Raw genomic sequence first — 23,852 nt, 5'->3', positions numbered from 1 at the left:
AACAACCATCATCATATTTTTGTCCTATTAAGTCACTGCACTGTATCCAAACATGTTCATACTCTGCAGCAACCGTCTACAGGATCCAGTGTATGCTCACATTTTATGCATTTTGGTGGCAATCCCCTGAACGCCCCACCCCAGGGCTCAGTTGGCTCGGGGACAGGAAACCACAAGGGCCCCATAGGTAGACGAGTAAACAGGATGCCAAAATACTCCTCCACAGAGGTACAGAATGTTTTCACAACACAAATTTCATGATCTAAATGTGCAGAACTATTTTTGTTTTGCTTTGTGTTGTGGTGATGTCATATACCCGCCTGCTGGAGCCAAAAACACTGCAGGAGCGCAGCAATAAAGAACAGGTGCAGGAGAAGGTTTCCCATAGTTCACAGATGCCTGATAAATAAACAGGAAGTACAACTGCAGCAAAAATGACTTTTAATCTTACAACTTTGTCCCAAATTGCAGAGTATATACAGTATCTATGTGGATGATACCTTTGTGGTGGACAGACAGGTGCATCCACCAGATTACAAACAGGTGTAATCCAGCCAATAGCTTGAGAGCAGGAAGCACTGCCCTTTGAGCTCCTCACACTTCAGTCCTAAAACATCCATATATGGTACTCCTGGATATTTTTCAGTTACCTTAATGACCCACAGACATGTGCAGGCTTAAATCCTTTAAGACTCTAATGAAGTTGAGTAAAACACTCACAGTTGTGGAGGCGGATTTTGAAGAAGTTTATTGGCACAGTTATAGCAGCAATGTGTTCTTTGTTTATTCTCAACAACAGTCTGTTTCTATTTGGCAGTACAAAGTTCTCTGGCTAATAGTTTAATTTACAGAAAATGAAAAACACAATGACACTTTGAGCTCAGCTGAAGTGATTGTCAGCACAATTGCATAAAGTGCATATGCAACACAAAGAAAGTGAAACTGAGAGTATTTTAAAAAATCACCACATCTGCTTTAGTTGCTGCTTCGTTGCTACATTCGTAGTGGTTTAGTCTGAAGATACTTGCTGTTTATAAATAGATGCAGTAATGTATGATAATGGTTATGTTTCAGGGCTGTAAGGTGTTGAAGTTAAATATGTTACAATGCTTCTAAATGGTAACTGTACCCAGTGCTCTGTGTTGTAGCATGTTGTTACATTGCAAAGTGTGATGTTGAAAGATGTAATATACTGACATACTGTGCTTCTCTGCCTTTTTACAGATAAATATGTTAAATACAGTCTATGGATGTATTTTCAGCATCGACAGCCACCAAGCGGATTTGAAGAGACAAATTCTGGCCAGTATTGCACACCAGTTTTCAACCAGTTCTGACACATCGGCCGCTGAACTCTGCCAACTCCATACCAGGAATATTAGAACATCCACTCGTCAGAGGACCAGTCCAAGAGCTACCCGTCTCAGTAGAAAGCGGGGTTTGTGTGCTCGATGATGCAGCGCCGGCAGTGGCGTCTAACAAACCGCAGAGCCTCTGGCGACACCTCACAGTCCTGCACGTTGAGAAGCTGCAGCTCGCAGCAGTTGGCTGCCAGAGCTTTGAGTCCTCTGCCTGTCACGCTCTCGCATGCTCTGAGACTCACTCGCCTCAGGCCTTGGCAGTACATGGCCAGCTGCTCCAGCCCGCTGTCCGACACAAGCGGGCACTTACCCACATCCAGGGACTTGAGTTTGGGGCAGCTCCTGGCCAAGTGGCTCAGGCCGTGGTCTGTAAGTCCCTCGCAACCCCTCGCGTTTAAGTAGCGCAGTCTCGGGCAGTAGCGAGCCACGTAGCGCATGCCCACATCTGTTATGCGGGCGCAGTGGGCCACGCTCAGGTAACGAAGGCAGCCCTCCAGGCGGGCCACTTCACGTAGGCCAAAATCCCCCACCAAGCGGCAGTCACTGAGACTAAGCTCCCTTATTGAGGGGCAGTGGAGAGCCAGGTGGCGCATGGCTTCATCCGTCAGTCTGGTGCAGCGGCGCAAGTACAGATGTGTCAGGCGGGGGCAGTGGGAAGCGATAGTTCGCAAGCCCTCGTCCTCAAGGGAAAAACAATCGGTCATGTCCAGGTAGTGAATGGAGATCTGCTGGCCGTGCAGAGGGGACAGCTGGAGTGAGGCCTCCTGGGTAAGGCTGATACATGTGACCTTGGAGCAGCCTGGAGGGAGAGGAAGCAGAGGTCAGACAACTAATTATTTCTCCAGAGAGTTTTTACTTAAGGTTAAGTTCACAGTCTGTCTTAAAACTAAAGTCAGAGGCCTGTGTGAGGAATTAAACAGACTTTACTTGCTGTAATTATTCCTCCTGTGTATGATACTGGCCCCTTAAGACATTTGTTCCCAGTGTGCTTCTCATTCCAGTGATGGGAGACAAAAATCAACAGTCAAATATATTCCATGGTTTAGCTGAACCTAAGTTAAAATGTTAGTGGTCAGAGTGTTTTCCAAAGCAACAGTCTTTTACAAACTTCCCTCTTTGTGTCTTTGTGTCTTTGTGTCTTTGTGTCTCTCCACCACAACACTATTTGAGGATTCCAATCCATTTGATTTGTCTGACTGAGACGGCTCCATCCTGACATTAGCTCCATATAAAAATGATTTGCATTTGGTCCCACATGACATACATTTAAAGTACATATTTTCACATACAGTACAAGGTATTTGCCCTGGTGTTTTAGTGCAGTGGTTTCCAACTGGTGGGTTGCGGTCCAAAAGTTGGTCGCGGGTCCATTCTGAATGGATTGCAAGTGACTCGCATATGTGTTAAATTTGTAAAAAAAAAAAACCCACTTTATTTTAAAGTACGGTGAGTTTCTGGCACAGAGCTTTTATTTTGAAGTGCTGTTTCCTGCTGTAGAGTGAGTGACTTACAGACAGCTGCCTGAAAGAGACAGCAAACTAGCTCAACAACATGGCCAAACGCAAGTATGACACTGAATTTATTTAATTATGGGACCTCAAACTAATGACTAAGGAGAAATCTGGACCCTGTGGCTGGACCAGTTGGGAACCACCGTTTTGGTGCACAACCATGGCCGAATTATGAGACAATGGGTCCCTGGGCAGAGACATGCAAAGGGCCCCACCACCTCTCCTACACGGGCTTTGTGGTGGTTTTGCATTTCTTTGTACTTTTTATGCATCTTTTTGTAGTTTTGTGTCTCTTTGCAGCCACTGTTTTTGTCTCCTTGTGGTTGCTTTGTGTGTATTTGTATTTAATTGGGTGATTTGATTTGAATTTTGTGTCTTTTTCTTTTGGTCATTTGGGTCTCTGAGGTAGTTTTGTGTTACTTTGTAGTTATTTTGTGTCTCCTTGTAATTGTTTGGGTCTCTTTTTAGGTAATTGTGTGTCTTTTGGTGATTTTGTATCACTTTGTAGTTGTTTTGTGTCCCTTTTTGGTTGTTTTCCATTTTTTGTAGTTATTTTTTGTCTCTCTATCCTTTGCATCTTTGTGGTCATTTTGAGTCTCTTCCTGGTGGATGTTTATTTGGGTGCCATTTTGCAGTTGAAAGCCAAGAGGCCCACTGACAGTTTCAGCCCTCATGCCTGTGCCTCTTAGACCTGTTCTGTAATCCATTCACAAGCACAATAATAGACACAGTAAAATAAAATAAATGAAAACTTACAGCAAGTACTACAAGTGTCAATAAACAGAAATTAAATAGAAAAATTCACAATAAAAAGCAAAATATTTGTGTTTTTAAAATAATGTGCTGTACAATTTTGAGAATATGTGCCATGTAGAGTGATAATAATATAAAAGAAGTGCATTGATGCAAAGCATTGTGACAGATGTGGAGAGTTTATGTTAATGCAACATGTAGTGTCTGTGTGGCGGAATTAGTCTTAAATGTATGTACGGACACATAGGCATAGACTTTGGGGGACACACAGCTGACACTTCCCCGAAATACTTATAATATGTCGGTGTTCTCCCTAAATAAAAACATAAAAGAAGCAGATATCTTTCATCAAACTGCTATAATGAGACACAAAGATGCAACAGTGCCTCTGGTAAAGTAGGTGGTGGCTATATGCAAGCACAAAAGCAAGGTTTGCAGTCTACCATAAAATGGAAAGAAGCAACTATGTATGATTTATGTTGGAAGTACTGTGACATTTCCAAAATAACTTGATGCAGAAAAATTCACCAGAATGCAGGAACTGATGTGTTTGACACTCAGAATTTCTTTGGGGAGGATTGCTTAATATGTGTCCCCCCAAAATTGTGAAGCAAAACCTTAGTAACTGTATGCACGCATGTGCCTGTTAATATATTTTTGAGACAGACTTGGAAAAAATGTGAACCTTCCCTTTAAAGCTCAGTTATGAGCAGCCACTTGAGGGTGCCAGAGTAAAACCTGCTGTATTTGGCTGTACGCCTGCAACAAGAAGCATGAAGATGTTTGAGTGCAAACAACTCCAAGAAAACCAAAGCTGTGGTTTATTTTCAGGGAAAAATGATCAAAGGCTGATCTTTTACTGTCCTTGACAGTAAAAAAAAAAAGAGACTTGATTTCATTATTTTCAGCCTTTCAAATAAAAGCCGCAGGTCTTCTTTTAAAAGCTATTTTTACAACAAAGGGCTTACTTCCTGGTGCTAATGGTGCAGACATTGCTGTGCCACCAGAGTCCTGTCCAAGTCAATGTTATTTGTGTCACGTCCTTAATGAAAGCAGCAGACCGCTCTCCTTACTCACGTTGAGGTAAGTTCTGCTTTCAGCTAAAGAAAGCCTTTCTTCTCCCACATGGGAGCTTGAGGTTGGCAGAGCTTCTCCTGCTCCTCTAATGATTTTACCAGCTTTAGTAGAAATGACTGAGAGCGATCGAGGAGAGGAATTCTTGGAGGTAAATCTACACATGTGCGTGATGTTGGGTAGCAGTAATAAAACTGAGAGAGCCTACCACCAGTCAGATGGTATAGAATTTCCTTTTACCTGAGAGGTTCAGGTGTTCCAGGCTGGGGCAGCGGGACACCACCTCAAACACAGCCTCATTGGAGATGTTATAACAGCCAGCGACCTCCAGGCGACGCAGCTCCGGGCAGCACTGGGCCACGATGTGCAACCCACGGTCCGTGAGCCTTTTGCAGCCGTTCATCACCACCGTCTCCAGGGTCAGACACACGTTGGGAGTGTCCTGGCACAGCCGGTGGGTCAGGACCCTGATGGCACGGTCAGCGTGAAGCAGCTCCCCTGTTAGCCGCACAGTGCTCCACAGCCTCGGGTCCCACGCCAGGTTGTACCAGCGGCGGCATACGCGGGCGCAGCGGCACAGCTGATTGGTGGGGAGATGGGAGAAGATCTGCAGGAGGGCGTGGTCGGGGAGGAGGTCGATGGGGGCGTGGTGGTGGCTTTTTGACTGGCGCGAGCGAGTGTGGGTGCCGGGTTGAGAGTGGACCACGGCAACGGTCTCGGCGGGGGCAGAGGAGGAGGAAGAGGAGTTGGTCTCATGGCCGTTACTGGAGAGAGCAGGTGAGGAGAGAGAGGAGGACTTGGATGGCAGGATAAGACCAGGGCTGGGGGTGCTCAGAGTCCGAGTGCTGGATTCTAAACCTGGTGGAGAGGACAGACAAGAAAAGAGAGGAAGCCGTTAGTGTCTGACATGTACATGTACTGATATGCACAGTTTAGCTAATACTGTGGTTTTAGAGCTTGACCTGGTCTCATTTGACGTGGACAGAGATAAGGCAGTGAAAACACCCTCATGAGTAAAATAGAGGCTTCACAAATCTGACAAGATCTGGGTTTTAAATGGCATTCAGGCTTTAACCATGAAGTCTAATACTATTCACAACAAGAAATAGTGCAAAAACTGGGAGTTTCTGTAATCTCCTAATATCTAGATGCAGTAAAGAGGCCAATTTCAGCTCCACCCTTGAATGTGGATGGACTGTACCAACTTCTATTAAGGGAAAATCCACTATAAGAAACTTTTTTAAAAACATAATCAATGTGTTGAATGTATTCCAGGAATAACTTTGCAATAAAAACTGTCATTTCACTTTTTGCTGTACTTTCCTTAAATCTGACTCATGCACTCTTAATTTCCTACGTTTCTCAGAATGACTTTTGACAACTAAAATGAAACACAATAACTGTACTGTCATCTGTGGGTTTTATAGAGGTGGAGAGTGCAGCTAATAATGACCCTGTTAGTAAGACTGAGAAGGAAAGAGTTTCCATGCAAGAAAAAAAAAGGTTTAGCATCTTAAAGGGGTAGTCCAGCAATTTAGTATTGCACTGACATAAAGTTGGGGGAGTCACATGAGACAGAGTGAAAAGCAATAGTCAAAACTGAGGCAGCAGAGGCTGTGGTGTCCAGACTTTTAGGGAGCTGATTTCATCTATAAAGCACATGGAAACTCAATGCACTTGTCTTTAAAGTACATAACAAGTGACAAGAGATTTTAATTTTGAAAAAATCTAAACATTGCACACTGCAAAACCATGGGACAACTTCCAATAATGCAACCTACAGAATCCTTTCAATAGATCCTCATTGTCTTGTAATAGCCAAGCTCAAACTCAGATAACCCTTGAGTTATTTTCTCAGGACTCGTCAAAGCTCCCTTCAGAGCGACAAAAGACATTATACAGCTGTTTCCAGAGACTGTGTTGTGCTCCTCTTAAAAGCATTAGCATTGCTTTTGATAACATAGTCAGACTCAAGATGGACATTTCAAAGAATCAAAATGGAAACAGCAGAACCAGAGATATTGTCTTTTTTATTCCTTGTCAAAACTTGCGCCTACATCACCCACAATGCAATGTGATCACCATGATTCATGTGCGTTGTGCTAGTACAAGCTAATTTAGCCTTAAGCAGAAATTGAGGAGCGGGCTACAGAAGTCTGATGAGTTCACTTATTTCTAACCCCACAGCCTCAGATGTTGGTGAAGATTCAAAGTCATAGAGGTCACGGTAATCTTAGGAGCTATATTGTAAGCAACTGGACTTGCTTGACTTGCTGCAAGGGTTCACACCTATACAGGGTTTAAAGCCTGCGACTCCGCACCAGTCCGTTAGAACTGAGGAAGCCTCTTGGATGAGGGGTGAACTCAAACAAGTCCAGTTGCCCATGATATAACACTTAACACAGCCCCAGATATTTTTCCAACCCAATCACCAGGAGAAACGTTGGAATTATACATTTCTGCAAATCACCCACCCATTACATTTGTTATAATGAAGTGGATAAGCTGAACTGAAAGTTTCTTCATGTTTCAACAAGGCTGTGGTAAATGTATGGTTATGTTTAGGCACAAATACCACTTGGTCAAGGTTAGGAAAAGATCATGTTTTCCAGCACAATTGCCACTGGAAACGCAACCACTTGCTAAAAAACTCCCATGTTCTGTGGCACAAATGCCACCAGAAACGAGGTGACATCTCACAAATAACACAACCACATTCGGTGGCACAAACACTGCAGGAAGCACAGTGATGACTGTTGTTGTTTGTTGGTCTTCAACAGTGGTCTGCAGCTTGTCTGTCGCCTTGCACAAACGCCGCTGGAAAAGCAGCGGCAACTTGCAACAAAACACTCAGGTTCTGTGGCACAAACGCCACTGGAAACAAGGTGACATCTCTCAAAAAAACACCCGTGTTAAGTGGTCTACAGCTTTGCAGTCTTCTTGCTTAGGTGTCACGCCATCCACCATCCCTTCCACCTCCCACTGATAAAATCAGCTCATATACTATGTTCCTTTTTTTCTTTGAAATGTACAAATGTAACGTACCCCTGGTTTGCAGAAACATACAATGCCAACATTTTCTCACGGCAACTAGACTGCTATTTTCTCAAGTGACATCACTAGAGGCAATCTGTGATTTCATGAAGCTCTCTGGAGCCACAAAAGGCTTCAAACTACTTTTTCCACATATGCAGGTTTACTCCACAAGACCTGTAAACCAACTTTGATGTGTGTATTCAGTGGAGTTTCCAATTAAACCAGTTAAATTGGTGTAATGCCCCTTTAAACCCCGAAATGTGTCATGGCTGCATTGCATTCTGGACCTTTGAGACAACTGTCCGTGGAACACTGGCCTCCCTTTTTCTACAGTATGATGAATTTCTTGCTGTATGACTCTTAAGAGTTTCACTCTGAAAGACCAACACCACATCTTTACTGCTGCTGTCATTCCATTAATCTTCACTGTATCTGGAAACGACATAATGTCACGTTATATTTGTGGGAATAAGAAGAGTAGACAAAAGCCAGGAAAATGGGTCACAAAGTGCAGAGTTCATCATGACGGTGCCATAGCCACACCAGCTTTTATCATCAACGAAGAGGAGTTTCCATGGATCTCGTTATCATGTTTTTGGATGTTTGGGAAAAAATGTGTCGCAGGGCCTCTTCGTCAGATGAACTCTGTGGCTTCAAAGTGACCAACTGAGGAGTTTGCCGCTGGGGCTGACACTGTACAGTTCGCCCTGTGTAAACACTGAGGCCCTCCTGACAGATGTGCGCTGATTGCCCGCCACGTCTGAAGACGCAGCTGTGAGAAGCGGAGGCTGGATCCCATCACCGTGGCGTGAGACGATGGAGCCCTCCGCCTCCGTAAGCCGGGGCGTCGGGACCTGACTCCCGGTGTCGACCCATCACACTGGGACACTGAGTGCTCTTCACTGATGCTATCTGCGTCTCCTCATCACCCCTCCAATTCATCTTGTTCTGTCTCGAGGAGCTCAGTCGGACTGATAGTCATCACTAAAAGCATTTCAAGTAGTCACGAGTATGATGTCACTTACAGCTGTCCAATTCTGCAGGCATTCTGAGTCTGCAGGCTTAAAGGGCAAAAAATTAGGTGTTATCATCTTTCAAAATAAAGATCATTCAGTATGTGTTAGACTCATAGTTATGTGTTAATATGGGCGAGTCTAGAGCTCTATTTTTCTCCAGTGAGATGTCCTAACAAAACATTTACGAAGTGTTGAGTTAAGAGTATTATTCCAAAAGATATTGTATCAACCTTTGAGGCTTTTACTTATGTACTTAGTATTCATCTACACCTTTTACTTATTCCAACCTTCTTTTTTTTAACCTTTTACTTCATTTTCCAAGAACCTAAGAACCTTTAAAGGAACACAGGAACTTGCCCTTTGTTCCAGAGGAAAATATACACTGACCAGCCGCTTTATTGGAGTCACCTTGCTAGTACCAGGTGGGACCCCTTTTACCTCCAGAACTGCCTTAATTCTTGGTGGCATAGATTCAACAAGGTGCTGGAAACATTCCTCAGAGACTTTGCTCCATATTGACATGATAGCATCACACAGTTGCTTCAGATTTGTCATTGACATGATAGCATCACACAGTTGCTTCAGATTTGTCTACTGCACATCCATGATGTGAATCTCCCGTTCCACCACATCCCAAAGGTGCTCTATAGGATTGAGATCTGGTGACTGTGGAGGCCATTGGAGTACAGTGAACTCATTGTCATGTTCAAGAAACCAGTTTGAGATGATTTGAGCTTTGTGACATGGTGCGTTATCCTGCTGGAAGTAGCCATCAGAAGATGGGTACACTGTGGTCATAAAGGGATGGACACGGTCAGCAACAATACTCAGGTAGGCTGTGGTGTTTAAACCATGCTCAGTTGGTACTAAGGGGCCCAAAGTGTGCCAAGAAAATATCCCCCACACCATTACACCACCACCAGCAGCCTGAACCGTTGATACAAGGCAGGATGGATCCATGCTTTCATGTTGTTTACACCAAATTCTGACCCTACCATCTGAATGTGGCAGCAGAAATCCAGACTCATCAGACCAGGCAACGTTTTTCCAATCTTCTATTGTCCAGTTTTGGTGAGCCTGTGTGAACTGTAGCCTCAGTTTCCTGTTGTTAGCTGACAGGAGTGGCACCTGGTGTGGTCTTCTGCTGCTGTAGCCCATCTGCTTCAAGGTTGGACGTGTTGTTGGTTCAGAGATGGTCTTCTGCAGACCTTGGTTGTAACCAGTGGTTATTTGAGTTACTGTTGCCTTTCTATCATCTTGAACCAGTCTGGCCATTCTCCTCTGACCTCTGGCATCAACAAGGCATTTAGGTGGTGTGTCTATTGTAGCAGATGTATTGTGGGATATGTTGTGATGTTTGTATTCTGGTATATGTACTGTGGTATGTGTATTGTAGTGTGTGGATTGTGGTCTATGCATTTTATTGTGCCTTCCATGTTTATAGTGTATTGCGGTTGTATGATGTTTTAAACTGTATATTTTTTTAATAACATTTAGGTCTACATGTAAAATCCCAACTGAGGACAAAAGTTGAAAATTAACGATAGCTATAAACTCTCTGTGCGATACATCAGTTCCATACTCTGCATTGGAACAATGGTATATCACATTGTCCCTATCAAATAAAATAAAAATAAATAAAGAGAGTAAAAGAGAGAAGGCTGGTGAGAGGTGCTACACTTAACTTGCTGATTGTTTCAATGTGGTCATGCACAAATCAACACACACAAAAAAAATGACTCAGCAGATCCAAGTTTCTTTTCAAGAGGCCACAATTACTCTGGTGTTGTTGCTTTGCCATGTGCCAAAACTGTGGCTCAAACAAAGTTGTTTGTCTAATCTTGTTTTTTCAGACGTTGTGGAAATATAAACAGGACTGAGATTAAAATGGACTTTTGGAACTTGATTTCTAAAGTGTTAGAGCTCCTCATTTGCAGGGTTTTATTTGGACAATAATTTGGTTAAAGATATTGCCAATATTCAGCTTATAATGTTTGCTTTTGTTAAAACTGCCTGATAGTGTTGAGTCATCTCTGTGGTAACTTTTTTAGGCAGTAGTTTGCAGTGTTGTAAATGAATACAGTTGCCAGGTTGCCATTAGCAAACATGTTGAGAAACTGGCAACCAATTCTTGGCCTTTATTTGGCATTGATGGTAACCATTTTTTGTAACTGCATGGTATCTTAGTTACTTCAAATATAAGGTGACTAAACATGGCGACTATATTTTCAGTTTTGGCAACGAAAAGCTGACGCCTAGTTGCTAACCTAACAGCCACTTTTCAAAGTTTATGTTGAGCCATGATTGTTAGATAAGCCTTTACTTTTACTACCACCCACCCCCTGTCATCCCCATATATTTACACTGATATAATTTTATCAACACTAATCTGAGTCATGTAGATTGAACCATGGTTGAACTGTGTTAGTTAATGGATTCTTCCGGACCGACAGTCAGCAGGTTCTACACAGCGTGTTTCAGCCTCTTCATGACAAATGTACAGCATCCTGCCTCTGTCATGTGGATTTGTGTGCAGGGCCCAACAGCTGGGCAGCGACACCGTCCTTACGACTGTCCTGCAGATCTGTATTCCAGACCTTGGCTCGGTCCGCCTCCCGCCTCGCCTCTGATGACATCCACAGACTCGTCCCTCTCGGGAACATGTCCTCCGATTCACGGCTACTTTAAAACCCCTCTCTTGTGTGCCTTAAAATTCTCACTCGCACTCACTTTCGAGCAAAACGACGAGCGCCGCAGCCAAAAATGCATCGTGTGTTACAAATCTGCATTTCGCTCAGCTTACAGGAGCATGTTGGGATTGAATCATTCCTGTGGGTTGACCTCTGTTTGGGTTTAATGCATCAGATTCTTGGGTGGTCTGCCTATGATTAGTTCAACTTTAAATGTGTAGGATTATTTCCTTGAGGTCATGTAGCTTATCTTGGCCTGTGTATTTTTAGCTTAATACAAAGGATTTAATGGTCTGAGGTCATTATAAGCACCTCATCTATTTCGAATTTCACACACCTGTCCAAATATGTCATGACAATAGCGGTGCCGGGGCTTTTTATGTTTATTCAAGTACACTGCAAATATTGCAGGATTCCTGAGTTAATACCTAGTGATTGGGAATTTATCCAACATGGCTAACACACACTATGCAACCCAGAGCTATACAAACAAGTGGAAATATATGGAGAGCTAGAACAGTGACAGTAAGTTTTGGCATAAAAAAAAAAGCTGGCATTGAGAAAGGAAACTGATACTGAAAGAAACCTATAGAAAGTAAAATGTCTTTTACTTTGTTCTGATATTTTTTGCACCCTGATGTGTTTTTCAATGACTTTTCTCACTCTTGAGGGACTGTGGCTCCAGAAGACACTGTCTCCTCGGTATGCAGATTATATGTAAATCACACTATCACTGCCCCTCCCCTCAAACCCCTTCTCCCCACGCCAAAACAGCAACAGAGGGTTGAAACTGAAAGAAGGAACAAAACCTAGAACTCCGCCTCGTGGTCATATGCCTCTGCGAACCAGTCAAGTTGCGGTTGCAGTTTACATCCATGTCTGTTCTGACTCATATGTAGCCATGACAGCTGACAATGCTTCAAATATGGATGTTGCTGCAAAGAACCTACAAATTCTAAAATGTGGATGCTTCACACATCTTCACCTGGCAGCTCAGGAGATCTATACAATCAGCACAGTTTCAAGGTGGACATCCAAGATTAGTGTCAACACTTCAGTACCTGACCAAATACCTCCCTCTCTGTTCCTGAGTTATGACGCTGAGCATTGACCAAAAAGAAAAGTGTTTTTGCAGAACATTATGATGCCAAAGTGAAGTTAACCTTTGACCTTTTGGATATAAAATGTCATCACTTCATCATTTGATCCTATCAGACATTTGTGTGAAATTTTGTCATAATTACTGTATGGATTCTTGAGTTACGGCCAAAAACATGTTTTGTGAGGTCACAGTGACCTTGACCTTTGACCACCTAATTCAAACCAGTTCATCCTTGGGTCCAAGAGCACGTTTGTGCCAAATTTGAAGAAATTCCCTAAAGGCCTACTTGAGATATCACGTTCACAAGAATGAAACAAATGCTTATTCACAGTTACCTTCAACCACCAAAATCTAATCAGTCCTTCCTTGAGTCCACCCGGACGTTTGTGCCAAATTTAAAGAAATTCCCTCAAGGTGTTCTTGAGATAAGGAGTTCACAAGAATGGGAAGAACGTACAGACAGATGGATGGACAACCAAAAACATAACGCCTCCAGCCACTGCTATTGCCGGCGCAGGGGCATAAAAAGTGTCAGGGTAAAGAAAAAAATAACTGACACTAAAAAAAAATTATTTTCATTGAAAAACACATCAGAAAGCAAAACAAAATAAAATAAAAATAGAAATAAAATAAAATAAAATAAAAGTTTTTAATCCCTGTAGCCACATGGAAAAATGTATTTTTTGCTAAATGGGTCCATCTTTTCATTACAGAATAAGTATCTTAATGATGAAAGCTATATATTTACGGTTAAAGCTCTGAATTCAATTATCAATCTTGTGGCATCTCAACAAAAGTCTCCACATCAAGAACAGGATCAGATTTTCCACAGACACATTACTTGAGTCATTAATTTTGATGGATGCATTTCTTTGTTGTCCAAGTCCAAGCTGGTGCGATGGGATTCTGCACGGACAGACAAAACTCATCTGCCACTGGCTCAGGAGCAACTTCCAAATTGCGTAATTACATGTGTCACTGATCAGAAGAGTGCTCCAGGCTCCGGAGAAACACAGTGCTACTAATTACAGTACTTCCACCCCCGTCCTTTCTCTCAGAGTCACACTTCCACACAGCTGCTGGGAAAAGTTAAACAGAGACAGCTTTGTTGCTTAGTTGCACTGGATTTGGGATAGATAGCACCTGGGTCTCTTTAAGAATGCCCAGGTGTTATCTATCTTTGTTTTCTAGCTGAGGGGGGCGACTGTTTATCCAATCACCATTAACCATTGATGCTATACACATAATAAGCTTTGTTGAAGTTGCTGACAATGATGTTATGACAGAAATATTCACTTTTCTTTCACACTTTCACACTTAATCACTCCTGGATATGAAATATCCTTTTAGCATCTGGAGAACCTCAGCTAAATGTTAAATGCTGTGTGAGCCTTTTTTCTTTGCGGTGATGTATTTGCTAGCAAGAGACATTTTCAAGGACGCACAGTCTTAGCAATTAGACAGTCTCATCTCTATAGTTAAGACAAACACATTGTTTAGAGCCAGCTGTGCAGACACAGGCTAAATAAAGAGCTGTGGAATTAGGACAGAAAAGGTATGAATGCAAATGTTTGCCAGGCATGACAAAGAAAACCTCCAGATGAGGCATATTACTGTATGCAAATTAAAAACAAACACATTTCATCAGGTGCAGAAAGCATATTTTCATTCCTGAGAAATCCCCAAATCTGAGATCACAGCTTTGTTCATCCTCTTTAGGATAAACCCCTGATCTGCATACACACCTTTGAAATGTAACTGTCTTAACAAACAGCAACACTTCTACTTCAAGTATGACTATTGATATAAGGCCGGAGAAAGTTTTTTCATAGTTCTAAGAACACAGTTTTAGGAATTCCCCTTTTTCTACACCTCAAAAGCTAGAAATGATTGTAGTTCATTGAATGCCATTTTTAGCTCCTATTTCAGAGTAGCTACTCTCCCAGCACCAGAGGAACCTCAAGTAAAATTAGTGTCCGTTGATTGGTCAAACACATGAGCCACTGCAGCATCGGCAACTGCCATTTTTAAAAACCTGTTAAAACACACACAAAAAAATGCAAACAAGTAAGTTTGAATTCGCAATAGCTGCAACCTTCATGCCGATTTTCAGTCTCCTAGGGCAAAAACTGTGGCCGCCAAAGGGTGGGGAAAATTGCTGTGGATTCACCGACTGTCTGACCAACTGACCAACTGACCAACTGACCACCAACAAACAAACCAACCAGCTGTAGAGCAAGCTACAAAGCTGCTGGTCAGAACTAAAAAGTATGTAGTTCTCATGGGAGCTGCCCAGTGGACACTTTCTCCCGGGGTGACCCCAGAACTCCATATATCCATTTTCATCCGCTTATCCAGGGCTGGGTTGTGGAGGCAGCAGGCCAAGAAAAGTACCCCAGACGTCCCTCTCCCAATGACACTTTCCAGTTGCTCCTGGGGGACCCCAGGGCGTTCCCAGGCCAGATGAGATATGTAATCCCTCCAGTGCATTCTGGGTCTACCCCGGGGCTTCTTCCGTGCCCGGAACACCTCTAACAAAAGGCACCTGGGAGGCATCCTGATCAGATCACTTTAACTGACTCCTTTCGACGCTAAGGAGCAGCAGCTCTACTCTGATCTCCCACAGGATGTCTGTGCTCGAAACAGTTCTGGGGTCTCACCCTGTCTCCGTAGAGACAGGGTGAGACCCCAGAACTGTTTCGTCCAAAAATGCCTTTTGTTGTAGGCTGCTGTCTATAGTAAAAAGTCAAACTAATTTTGTATAATAAAAACTATCAACAGCTATTCTCAATTTTCAATTTTAGTGTGAAGCAAAAAAGTTCACTCTTGACCTTTGAAACAGTAGTTTGAAAACTCAAGGTCAACTTATTATACTAGCCTTTTCCAGAACTTTCAGCTGTATTGCATGGAAGTGTCCCTCGAGTTTGTTAAAGCCGAGATGAAATGAAAAATGCCTTTATAACATTTTTAGATCACATCCTCGGCCATATTGTGCACCTATTTAACAATATATTAAACAATATTTAACAATACATAGAGTATAAATTGACTTCTTCTCTTTCTCCTTGACGGATACTGCTATCCCACCGACCGCACACTCTCTGGGCCTTGCTGTAGTGAAACTCCCACATTTCAACCATCAAATCAAATTCCTCTCACTTTTAAATTCCACCTGTCTATCCTGTTTGGCTCAGAAATATGATGATACTGAGGCTAGATACTCTCAAAATGTTGTTTCATCTGGACTAAGTGTAGGACAACTTCCAAGGTCAAGAATAAACATGCTTTAGTTTAAGGCCAACAAACATGAGTATTCCTGGAAGTGCAATCGATGAAATCATTGTACGTCAACAGATCTATCTCCGTGACAACTAAGCAAACTCTATCTGCTAATAAAGATCATCTGATACAACCAGAAACTAGTAATTAATACTCGACTTAGGATTGTTGGGTGCATTAACCTGCAGTTCCAAAGCATTAAAGGCTAAACTTTCTCGTTCCTCTCAGTTACTGCTGGAATCTGTATAAGTTTACCAGTGTGGTGTCGTGTTTTATATCTCTGTATCGCTGCAAACCTATCATTAACAGAACAAATACCACGCAGCTGTTAAAATGCTCTTGAAGGCACTGTAAGCGCAGATGGTGGAAGATTCAGTTGGTTTTCGGAAATCAGAGGAGAAACAGTGGAACATCTGGTCTTTACCCTGGACAAAGAACAACGGAACAGTGGTGAAATGAAAGAGAAACTCATGCATTTTGAATGTGCGTATAGCCACAGAAAGGCATACTTGGCTGAAATCATTTGCCGCTAATACCCAAATCTAAGCTGATCCACAGCAGTGCCGCAGCAGGATCCCATTAACATCAACTCACTTCTGAGACACATCTGGATCGTGCTTTGATACCAGAAGTTTAATGTAAATCAATGGAAGTGATCACCCAAAAAGACAAGATGCCTGCGTGATGAAGAGGCTGCAGCTGCATGTTCGGAGTGATGTCGCCTTAATGACAAAAACCTGATGAATTCCTTTTTTTTTTTTTTTTTTTTTTAAAGTAACGTACAAAAACAGATTTACGGGAGTCATTCGAGGGCCTCTAAAAGAAAATAGGGGCAAGAGGAAAAGAGAGAGGGAAGATAAATTGGCAAAAGAGTCTGCAGACTTTAGCAGAGACGGAGACAAGTGCACAGGCAGGGTCAATCCAGACTTTGACGCAGTCTGGTCATAAACTAAAGCTATAGGGATTCTTTTCAGGATCTTGCAGTGCTGTGAAGCTCTGCTAAGACCCTGTCTGGAGCTCGCAGGATTATTACTGCTGCATCTGGCAGAACAGACCAATCCATTACCTCAATGCCATTAGCCCTGTGACATGTTCCTGCTCTGCAAGCTTCACTGTGCTCCACTCGTGACAGGGCTGTGTGGTGCATGTGAGGGAATCAGAGATGCTCATTTTCTACTCAGACATCAGGAAATCAAAGAAAGAAGTATCAGCTGATAGAAAATAATTGATTTATCAGTGTTAAACGGTTACGTGCTCCAGTTTTTTTAAAGGGAAACATCCGACTGAGAGGATAAAAAACATCTGGGTCTGTCTTGGGTTTTATTGAATACATGGAAGTTGATATTACCGTACAGTGTGGCGGCTAGGCTATCAGTAAAGCCTTCACTACAGGAAGGTCTTACGTCACGGGACAACCTGAAAGACAATAGGGCCTGCTGGTTCCTTTACAATGTGCACACTTGGACAGGAAACAGACTCCTTAGTTCTGCACAACCCCCATAACTCCACGACTTCTGGACTGCAGCTATTCTCACACTCACTCAGTCTCGAGGATTCAGGTTTTTTTTTAAGCTTTTGCAGCTACAGATTCGGCTATACGTGCGCCAGGAACTATTACACTCTTTCCCCACAACACGACAAATTTCCTCAGGGGAGTTTTCCGCCTCTTAAAGCCCTTCTGTCAGTTCAAAAGACACAAACGTCTCCACACTCTGGCCTCGTCACTTTATAAATCCTAAGCTGAGGAGGACAGCAGACGCACAGATATCTTATAGCCAAATTTAAAGGAGTGATATCCTCAAAGTTACAAAAATGAACATTTGTGTGTGTCCATTCATCGCACAGCACACATTTTCCAGAATGCAGATGACAGTTCAGACTCCAAGAGCAATTTGGCATCATGCTAAACTGATCTGGCCTTTGGAAAATCACTGAAATTGAAGATGATGTCATTTTTTTACAGGTTGTTAAATCAGGATGTCAAAGATGAGTTTTTTTTGCACAGAATCATGTGCATGAAATGCATATCTGTACGGTTTATCCTTTCTGGCAGCAGTGAGTGAGGAGGGTTAGAGTGCAGAGTGACAGTCATGTTAAATGACTGAGGAGGGGTAACGTTGGCTACACGCAGCAAAACACCAAGAAGAAGTGCACATCAGACAGGAATGGAAAAGCGAGCGCTGGCCTGAACGGTTGATTTGGTTGTGATGAGGAGCAAATGTAATGATCTCATGTGGTTGAAGCAACAGAACAAGGGAAGTGCTGGAACTTTTGTGGTTTTAAACTCTTGATGAAGAAGGGTTCATTTTAACTCCAGAGAGAAGTTATTTTGTCTCACATGGAAGAAGAGCCTGCAGTGAGCGAGAAAAGTCTTCATAAAATCTCTGTTTATCAGCTAAGAAAGAGTTTTTAAAGCACTATGTGTGGTTGCGATTGGTCTTCCACTATATTTATTATTGTTTATGAACAGAATGAAGATGCCATTGTGCATGATCGTCATCACTAGCTACATATCACAAGTTTGGACAGCCACTTCATGGAGCGAGTTCATTTTAGTCCCTTAGGATTTGTCACAGGAAGAATGTTGCTGTTCTCTTTAGCAACTTTTAATGTGGAAAAAAGCCACGTCAGGCAAAGTGAATTTGCAAAAACCTGATTAATCTTGACATTTCTTGAAATTAGAGGAAATACGCTTATTTAATAGTATCAAACTTTTCCTCTGCTACTTTTCAGATGCTACCAGCAGCTACAAGCATGGTTTAGGTGTGTGTGAAGTTAACCCGTGGTAGACAGATGGTTCATCCAAACACTTGCCCAGCAGTTTTTGATAGTGCTTGCCCTTTACCAAATTGGTTTTTAAAGACAACTTCCCAGATGGTTCTGTATGCAACCCAATTGCCAGAATAAATGTTGGCATTGTACGTTTCTGCAAACCATGGATATGTTACATTTTACATTATGATGTAGCAGTTATGTTGAAGCTTTATGTTCCAACAATGCTTTGGTTAACATATAGTTAGGTTTGGGTGGTAATACCACTTACACATATTGAATTTTTGGTGGCCCAATTGCTGCTGGAAACACAGCAACAAATCACTTAAAAACACCCACTTACACTGGCACTATCGCTGATGAAAACACAGTGACTGCTCGCTAAAAAACACCCACTTACACTGGCACTATCGCTGATGAAAACACAGTGACTGCTCGCTAAAAAACACCCACTTTTGGTGGCATAATCACTGCTGGAAAGGCAGTAACACCTTGCAAAAAACACCCACATTTGTTTGCACAATTGCTGCTGAAAATTAAGCAACAACCTGCTAAAACCACCCACTTCAGTGGCCCCATCACTGCTGAAAACTCAGTAATGACTTCCTAAAAAACACCTACTCTAGGCTGCACAATCGCTGCTGGAAAGGTAGTAATAGCTTGCTAAAAAAACACCCACATTTGGTGGCACAATTGCTGCAAGAAACTCAGGAATGACTCACGAAAAACACCCACTTTTGGTGGCACAATCACCACTGGAAGCTCAGCAACAACTTGCTAACACACACCCATGTTTGGTAGCAAAATTGCTGCTGTAAACACAGTGATGGCTTGCTAAAAAAACAACCAGTTTTATTGTTGGTCTCAAACAGTGGTCTGCAGCTTGGCAGTTGCCTTACTTTGGTGTCACACCATCCACCATCCACTCGACCTCCTGACAAGGTCAGTTCATATACATGTTATCAGAACTAAGTTCCTTTAGAAACCTTAGTATGATATGTATGAAACATACAGTGTAAAATGGTCCTGGTGCTTGACAACCAAAATAAATGTCCATGTATGAAAGATGAAGTCAAACTTTGGAGTAATCTTTTTTCCTTTCTATGAGCCAGGTGTTTAAAGAAACCACAAATTCTTACTAAAATATAAAAAAGTAATTTAGTTAAATTTATGCAACCAAGACCCCTTCAAAAACAGTCCAGAGAGAAATTTTCCTCTCATTTTTGTACCATTGCAGCTTCAGCCACAACTGACACTTCCCTGCTTACGTAATGACACAAACCACAGAATAAAAGGAGGGGAGGGGAAGTCCAATGTGTCAGTTCAGCTGGTCCACAACTGTGCTCATATTGCCACATGAAAAGCCCAGAGACCCAGGTGTATCACAGTAAAAACATCACCCGCGAGCCAAAAAGCTTACAGGAAGCGAGTGCGTGTTTTTCGGCCAGGTGGCGTCTTTCCCAACTCCTGTCAAATGCCCTGCTGTAGTAGAAGTGAAAAACGGGACCCTGTTGAAGAAAATGGCATTCAAAACAACAGGGCCGGCGCTTCCTCCCTGAGACAGAGAACGAGAAGACCGAGCAGTAATCAGAGAAGAGTTATGAGATCTGCTCACTGAACTGCCTTCCCTTCCCCTCCTCCTCCATCTCCTTCACTAAACTGCTTTCACTTGTTTTCTTTTTCTTTCGCCGCCTTGTTCTGTGCTTTTTCGCTCAGATTTCCTGGCTCTAGGAGCGGTAGAAAGGAAAGGGGAGGAGCGAGGACAGCTGATGGAGAAAATCTGGGGAAAATAGCATTGGCATTCTTTGCCTCTCTGTGTTCCCCCTTCACGTAGACAATTTCCAATAAGGCTTAGAAGTAAATCAGTCATATTTCTCATCGCATTTGTTACAGGTTTGTTGAAAAAGTCTTAAAACAACCGCAGGCTGCAGCTTTTTGTCCTGAGAAAATCTTTTCTTTCACCACTGTCTGCATTTAATGAGCACAAACTTCTCGAGGCTGCAAATTCCTCTGCATAAAATGAGAACAAACTACAACACAACTTCCTCTAATCCTCCATAAAATAATCAATCACCTGCCAGACATTTCCCTCCAAAAAACACATGCTTCATCATCTAAACACCCTTCTCCTCTCAGTGTTGGAACTTCCAACACAGTTGAAGAGCGGCAGAACAAATGCAGTAAAAGTTTGCCCAGAATAGTTTGGCTTAAAAGACATACTGCAGTAACGACCACTGATGACAGATAAAAAGAGTTACAGCATAAATGGAGGATAAAACTTAAATCTTCCCTCTGCGGTGAAAACGTCCCAACAGCAATGACACACACAAACACCTCGCTGCAGCCTCTTTCATACTTGGCATGGCAAAAATCAACAGTGAAACACTATATATCTGCTTGAGTAAACACGAGTGAATAGGTCATCAGCGCACAAAGTTGGTTTGCAGATGAAGTGTGAGGGATTTGTTGCCTTTGGGAGGGCAAAAAATATTAACATGCTGGAGACAGGAGCGTCGGGGAGGGGGCTGTTTAGACTGCAAAGCTGACCCTCAAGTGGGAATACTGTGAACTAAGACTGATCGATATTAGGAGTGTGTATTGCTGTAATATTATCATATTAGAGTTTGTGATTCCATTATCATCCGGCCAAAAAAAAAACATTTGGTATTTGTTAGCCAGTGTAATTGAAAATAACTGTGTGGGAGTGCTGAGAATTGAATTTGCAAAGTAAGGTTTGGTCTGAGGTTTGGACCTCTGTTGTCATGGTCACAATAACAAACTTGTGATTAAGGTTAGGGAAGAATCGTGGTCATGCTTTACAAAAAGTGTTTACTGTTGGTTGCAAACAGAAACAAACAGCAGATAACAGCTAACAGAGGCAAGAATGCAAAAGCATGAAACAGTCAGTGGGAAAGGGCTGTTAAAATATCTGCAGGGCTGATGAGGCAAAGTGGAAACAGGTGAGCAGGTGGGCGGGGAAGGTCAGGTGACAGGAGGGAGAGGGGTTACTGCAGTGCAGGAGGGAGTGGCTAGGTGAGGACAGGGACAGGAGGAAGAAGTCAGAGGGCATCTGGTGGATGGGTAGAGAATGACAGGTTTGGGAATGTGGCTGGAGGGAGGAGAGGCAGAATGTGATGCCCTGATCTCCATTTTGTTTTGGTCAAAACTCTTGCACAGCATTTTATGGAAACATAATTGACACCAGATTAGGTGATTATGATGCCTTATGATTTGGCTTACAGATATCTATAAGGCAAGGAAACAGTATGGTGCCTACTTCCTGTTCACAAATTCTCATATTACAGCCAAACAGTGCACTAAAATATGTTTCTGAGGACATTTTTGGAGAGAAATGCATTAACAGAATCTTTAAAGTTGATCAGCACTCCCCAGACACACCAAACCAACATCAAAGAACTAGTGCTGACAAACAATACCACAAACTATTACAAACTGTTTCTATTACAGAGCTAAATAGATCAAAAATAATAATCTTAACAAATATAACAGGTTTGTTTCGATCCCATGCCCTCTTATATTTCTCCTCTTGTGCACTGAGCTGAACTGCCAATCAGAGGGATGTTTTAAAATCTAAGGAGTCAAAACATTTCTAACATGGTAATCTTTCTGTCAGAGACTTCCAAAACACTCAACATACAGAAATAATTTGCTTCCACTAAGAGAAAATTACAAATTGATGTCAAAAACTGTCTGGCAGGGCCACAGTTGATCCTGGCTTTAACTGTTTGCACATTAAGTCTGTAATGAATTTATGTAGGAAACAGAGATCTGTAAAGAAGAAGAATCTAAATGTTATGCTGCTTTTGGAGAATTGCATATGAATCATGACATGTTTACAGTGTAATCTTTTACAGTGTTTTCTGGTGTTTTAGGACAGAGTCAGCTTTTCCCCGTCGCTGTTATCACTGTTTCTGTGGCCCTTGGCAGACAGAGAGGAAGTCAGCATGTTCATTGTTCCCACCATTCCCTGTTTCTCAGCTACCTTCCTGGTGCCATTATAAACGGGTGAAGGAGCTGACCCCCAAAGCATGATTGCCCAACGCCCCTGTGAGTCTGCGTTGCATCTAAAGCTTGGCGCAGGCTGATATAGGAGGATGGAAACGGTGTTCAAGAGTTACAACCCACAGGCAGAACATCTCCGGATGTTGTCAGTTTAGCTCCAGCCATGTCTGAGCCACATTCCTAAGGTACCCTGAGTTGGGCTGTGCCAAAGCAAACCCTTGAGGCCCAGACAGGGTCACAGTGTAACCCCTGCTGAGAGATACTCAGTTTCATCCCACAGGAAGGATTTACTGTCCAGGACTGTGCCTTTCAGTCTGCGGCTAATAAGCAACTGGGTCAGGCCACCACAAGCCCGTCTAAATAATAAATGAAAACAGAGACACGTCGCAAAAACTTGCCAGATGACTGTCCGACTCGGTTTGTTTTCAGGAGCAGAATGAGTCCTAATGTTGATTTTGTGGGAATACATGTTACAGGCAATGGCCTACTTTCCATTTGTATGCTGATATTAGGGTGGGACAATTATTCAGTTTTATGGTTCATTGAGTTTAAAGCCACTATGTGAAGAGTTTTGAGGTGATTATCGCATCTTTCAGTTTTTTCTGGTGACATCAGTTTTTGTTTGTAGAAAAATGAAACAATTCTGTGTAGACTTGGCGAGGACTCCAGCCCCTCATTCTCAGTGGCTCTGGTTTGGATCTTAAATTATGTGTCTTCTGAAAGAGGAAATAAAATGTTTCTCTTACAAATGAAAAATTGAATCCATGAGCATTAAAGCGCACTCTTGCAGAAACAACCTTACTTGGTCTGGTATGACCAGCAGCTTATGGTGGATGATGTTAGTTCACTTTAGGGAGATATATGGCTGTGCAACTGACATGACTGAAACAGTCTGCTAAATCTTCTCTGCTTAAGGCTACTGAGACACAATGCTTAAACATTTGCCATAATCTCTTAATTGTAGTCAATTTGCCCACTGTTAGGCTGAAGTTATATAATGGCTTTAAGTAGAATTTCATGGTTACACAAGCTTTTGTCTCTACAAACACGGCTGGACATGTCCAAAACTATTGTTAAAAAATATCTGCTTTTGTTGCTACAAACACACCTGAACATGTCTTAAGCTGTTGTTAAAAAAAAAAACACCCACTTTTATAGCTACAAACATGGCTGGACATGTCCAGAACAATTGTTAAAAAACACCAGCCCTGCGTTCCAAATCGCATACTTCTACT

The 23,852-nt window shown here is 42.4% G+C and overlaps 1 protein-coding gene across 1 annotated transcript in view; it reads right to left on the bottom strand.

The window, feature by feature from the left end:
• Nucleotides 1–483: 483 nt before the first annotated feature.
• The window catches only part of si:dkey-192l18.9 (F-box/LRR-repeat protein 7), a 36,284-nt gene continuing 12,915 nt past the window's right edge, over nucleotides 484–23,852 (bottom strand). Inside the window, exons 3-4 of the mRNA XM_050057329.1 lie at nucleotides 4,940–5,557; nucleotides 484–2,160 (exon numbers count right to left, since the gene is read on the bottom strand). Coding sequence (XP_049913286.1) covers nucleotides 1,424–2,160; nucleotides 4,940–5,557 — 1,355 coding nt within the window. The 3' untranslated portion in view covers nucleotides 484–1,423. The remainder of the gene's footprint in view (nucleotides 2,161–4,939; nucleotides 5,558–23,852) is intronic.

The sequence above is a fragment of the Epinephelus moara genome, chromosome 11 (assembly GCF_006386435.1).
Source record: "Epinephelus moara isolate mb chromosome 11, YSFRI_EMoa_1.0, whole genome shotgun sequence".
Lineage (NCBI taxonomy): Eukaryota > Metazoa > Chordata > Actinopteri > Perciformes > Serranidae > Epinephelus > Epinephelus moara.
Note: the sequence above shows the minus strand (reverse complement) of the source record. Positions and strands in the feature narration are given on the sequence as shown.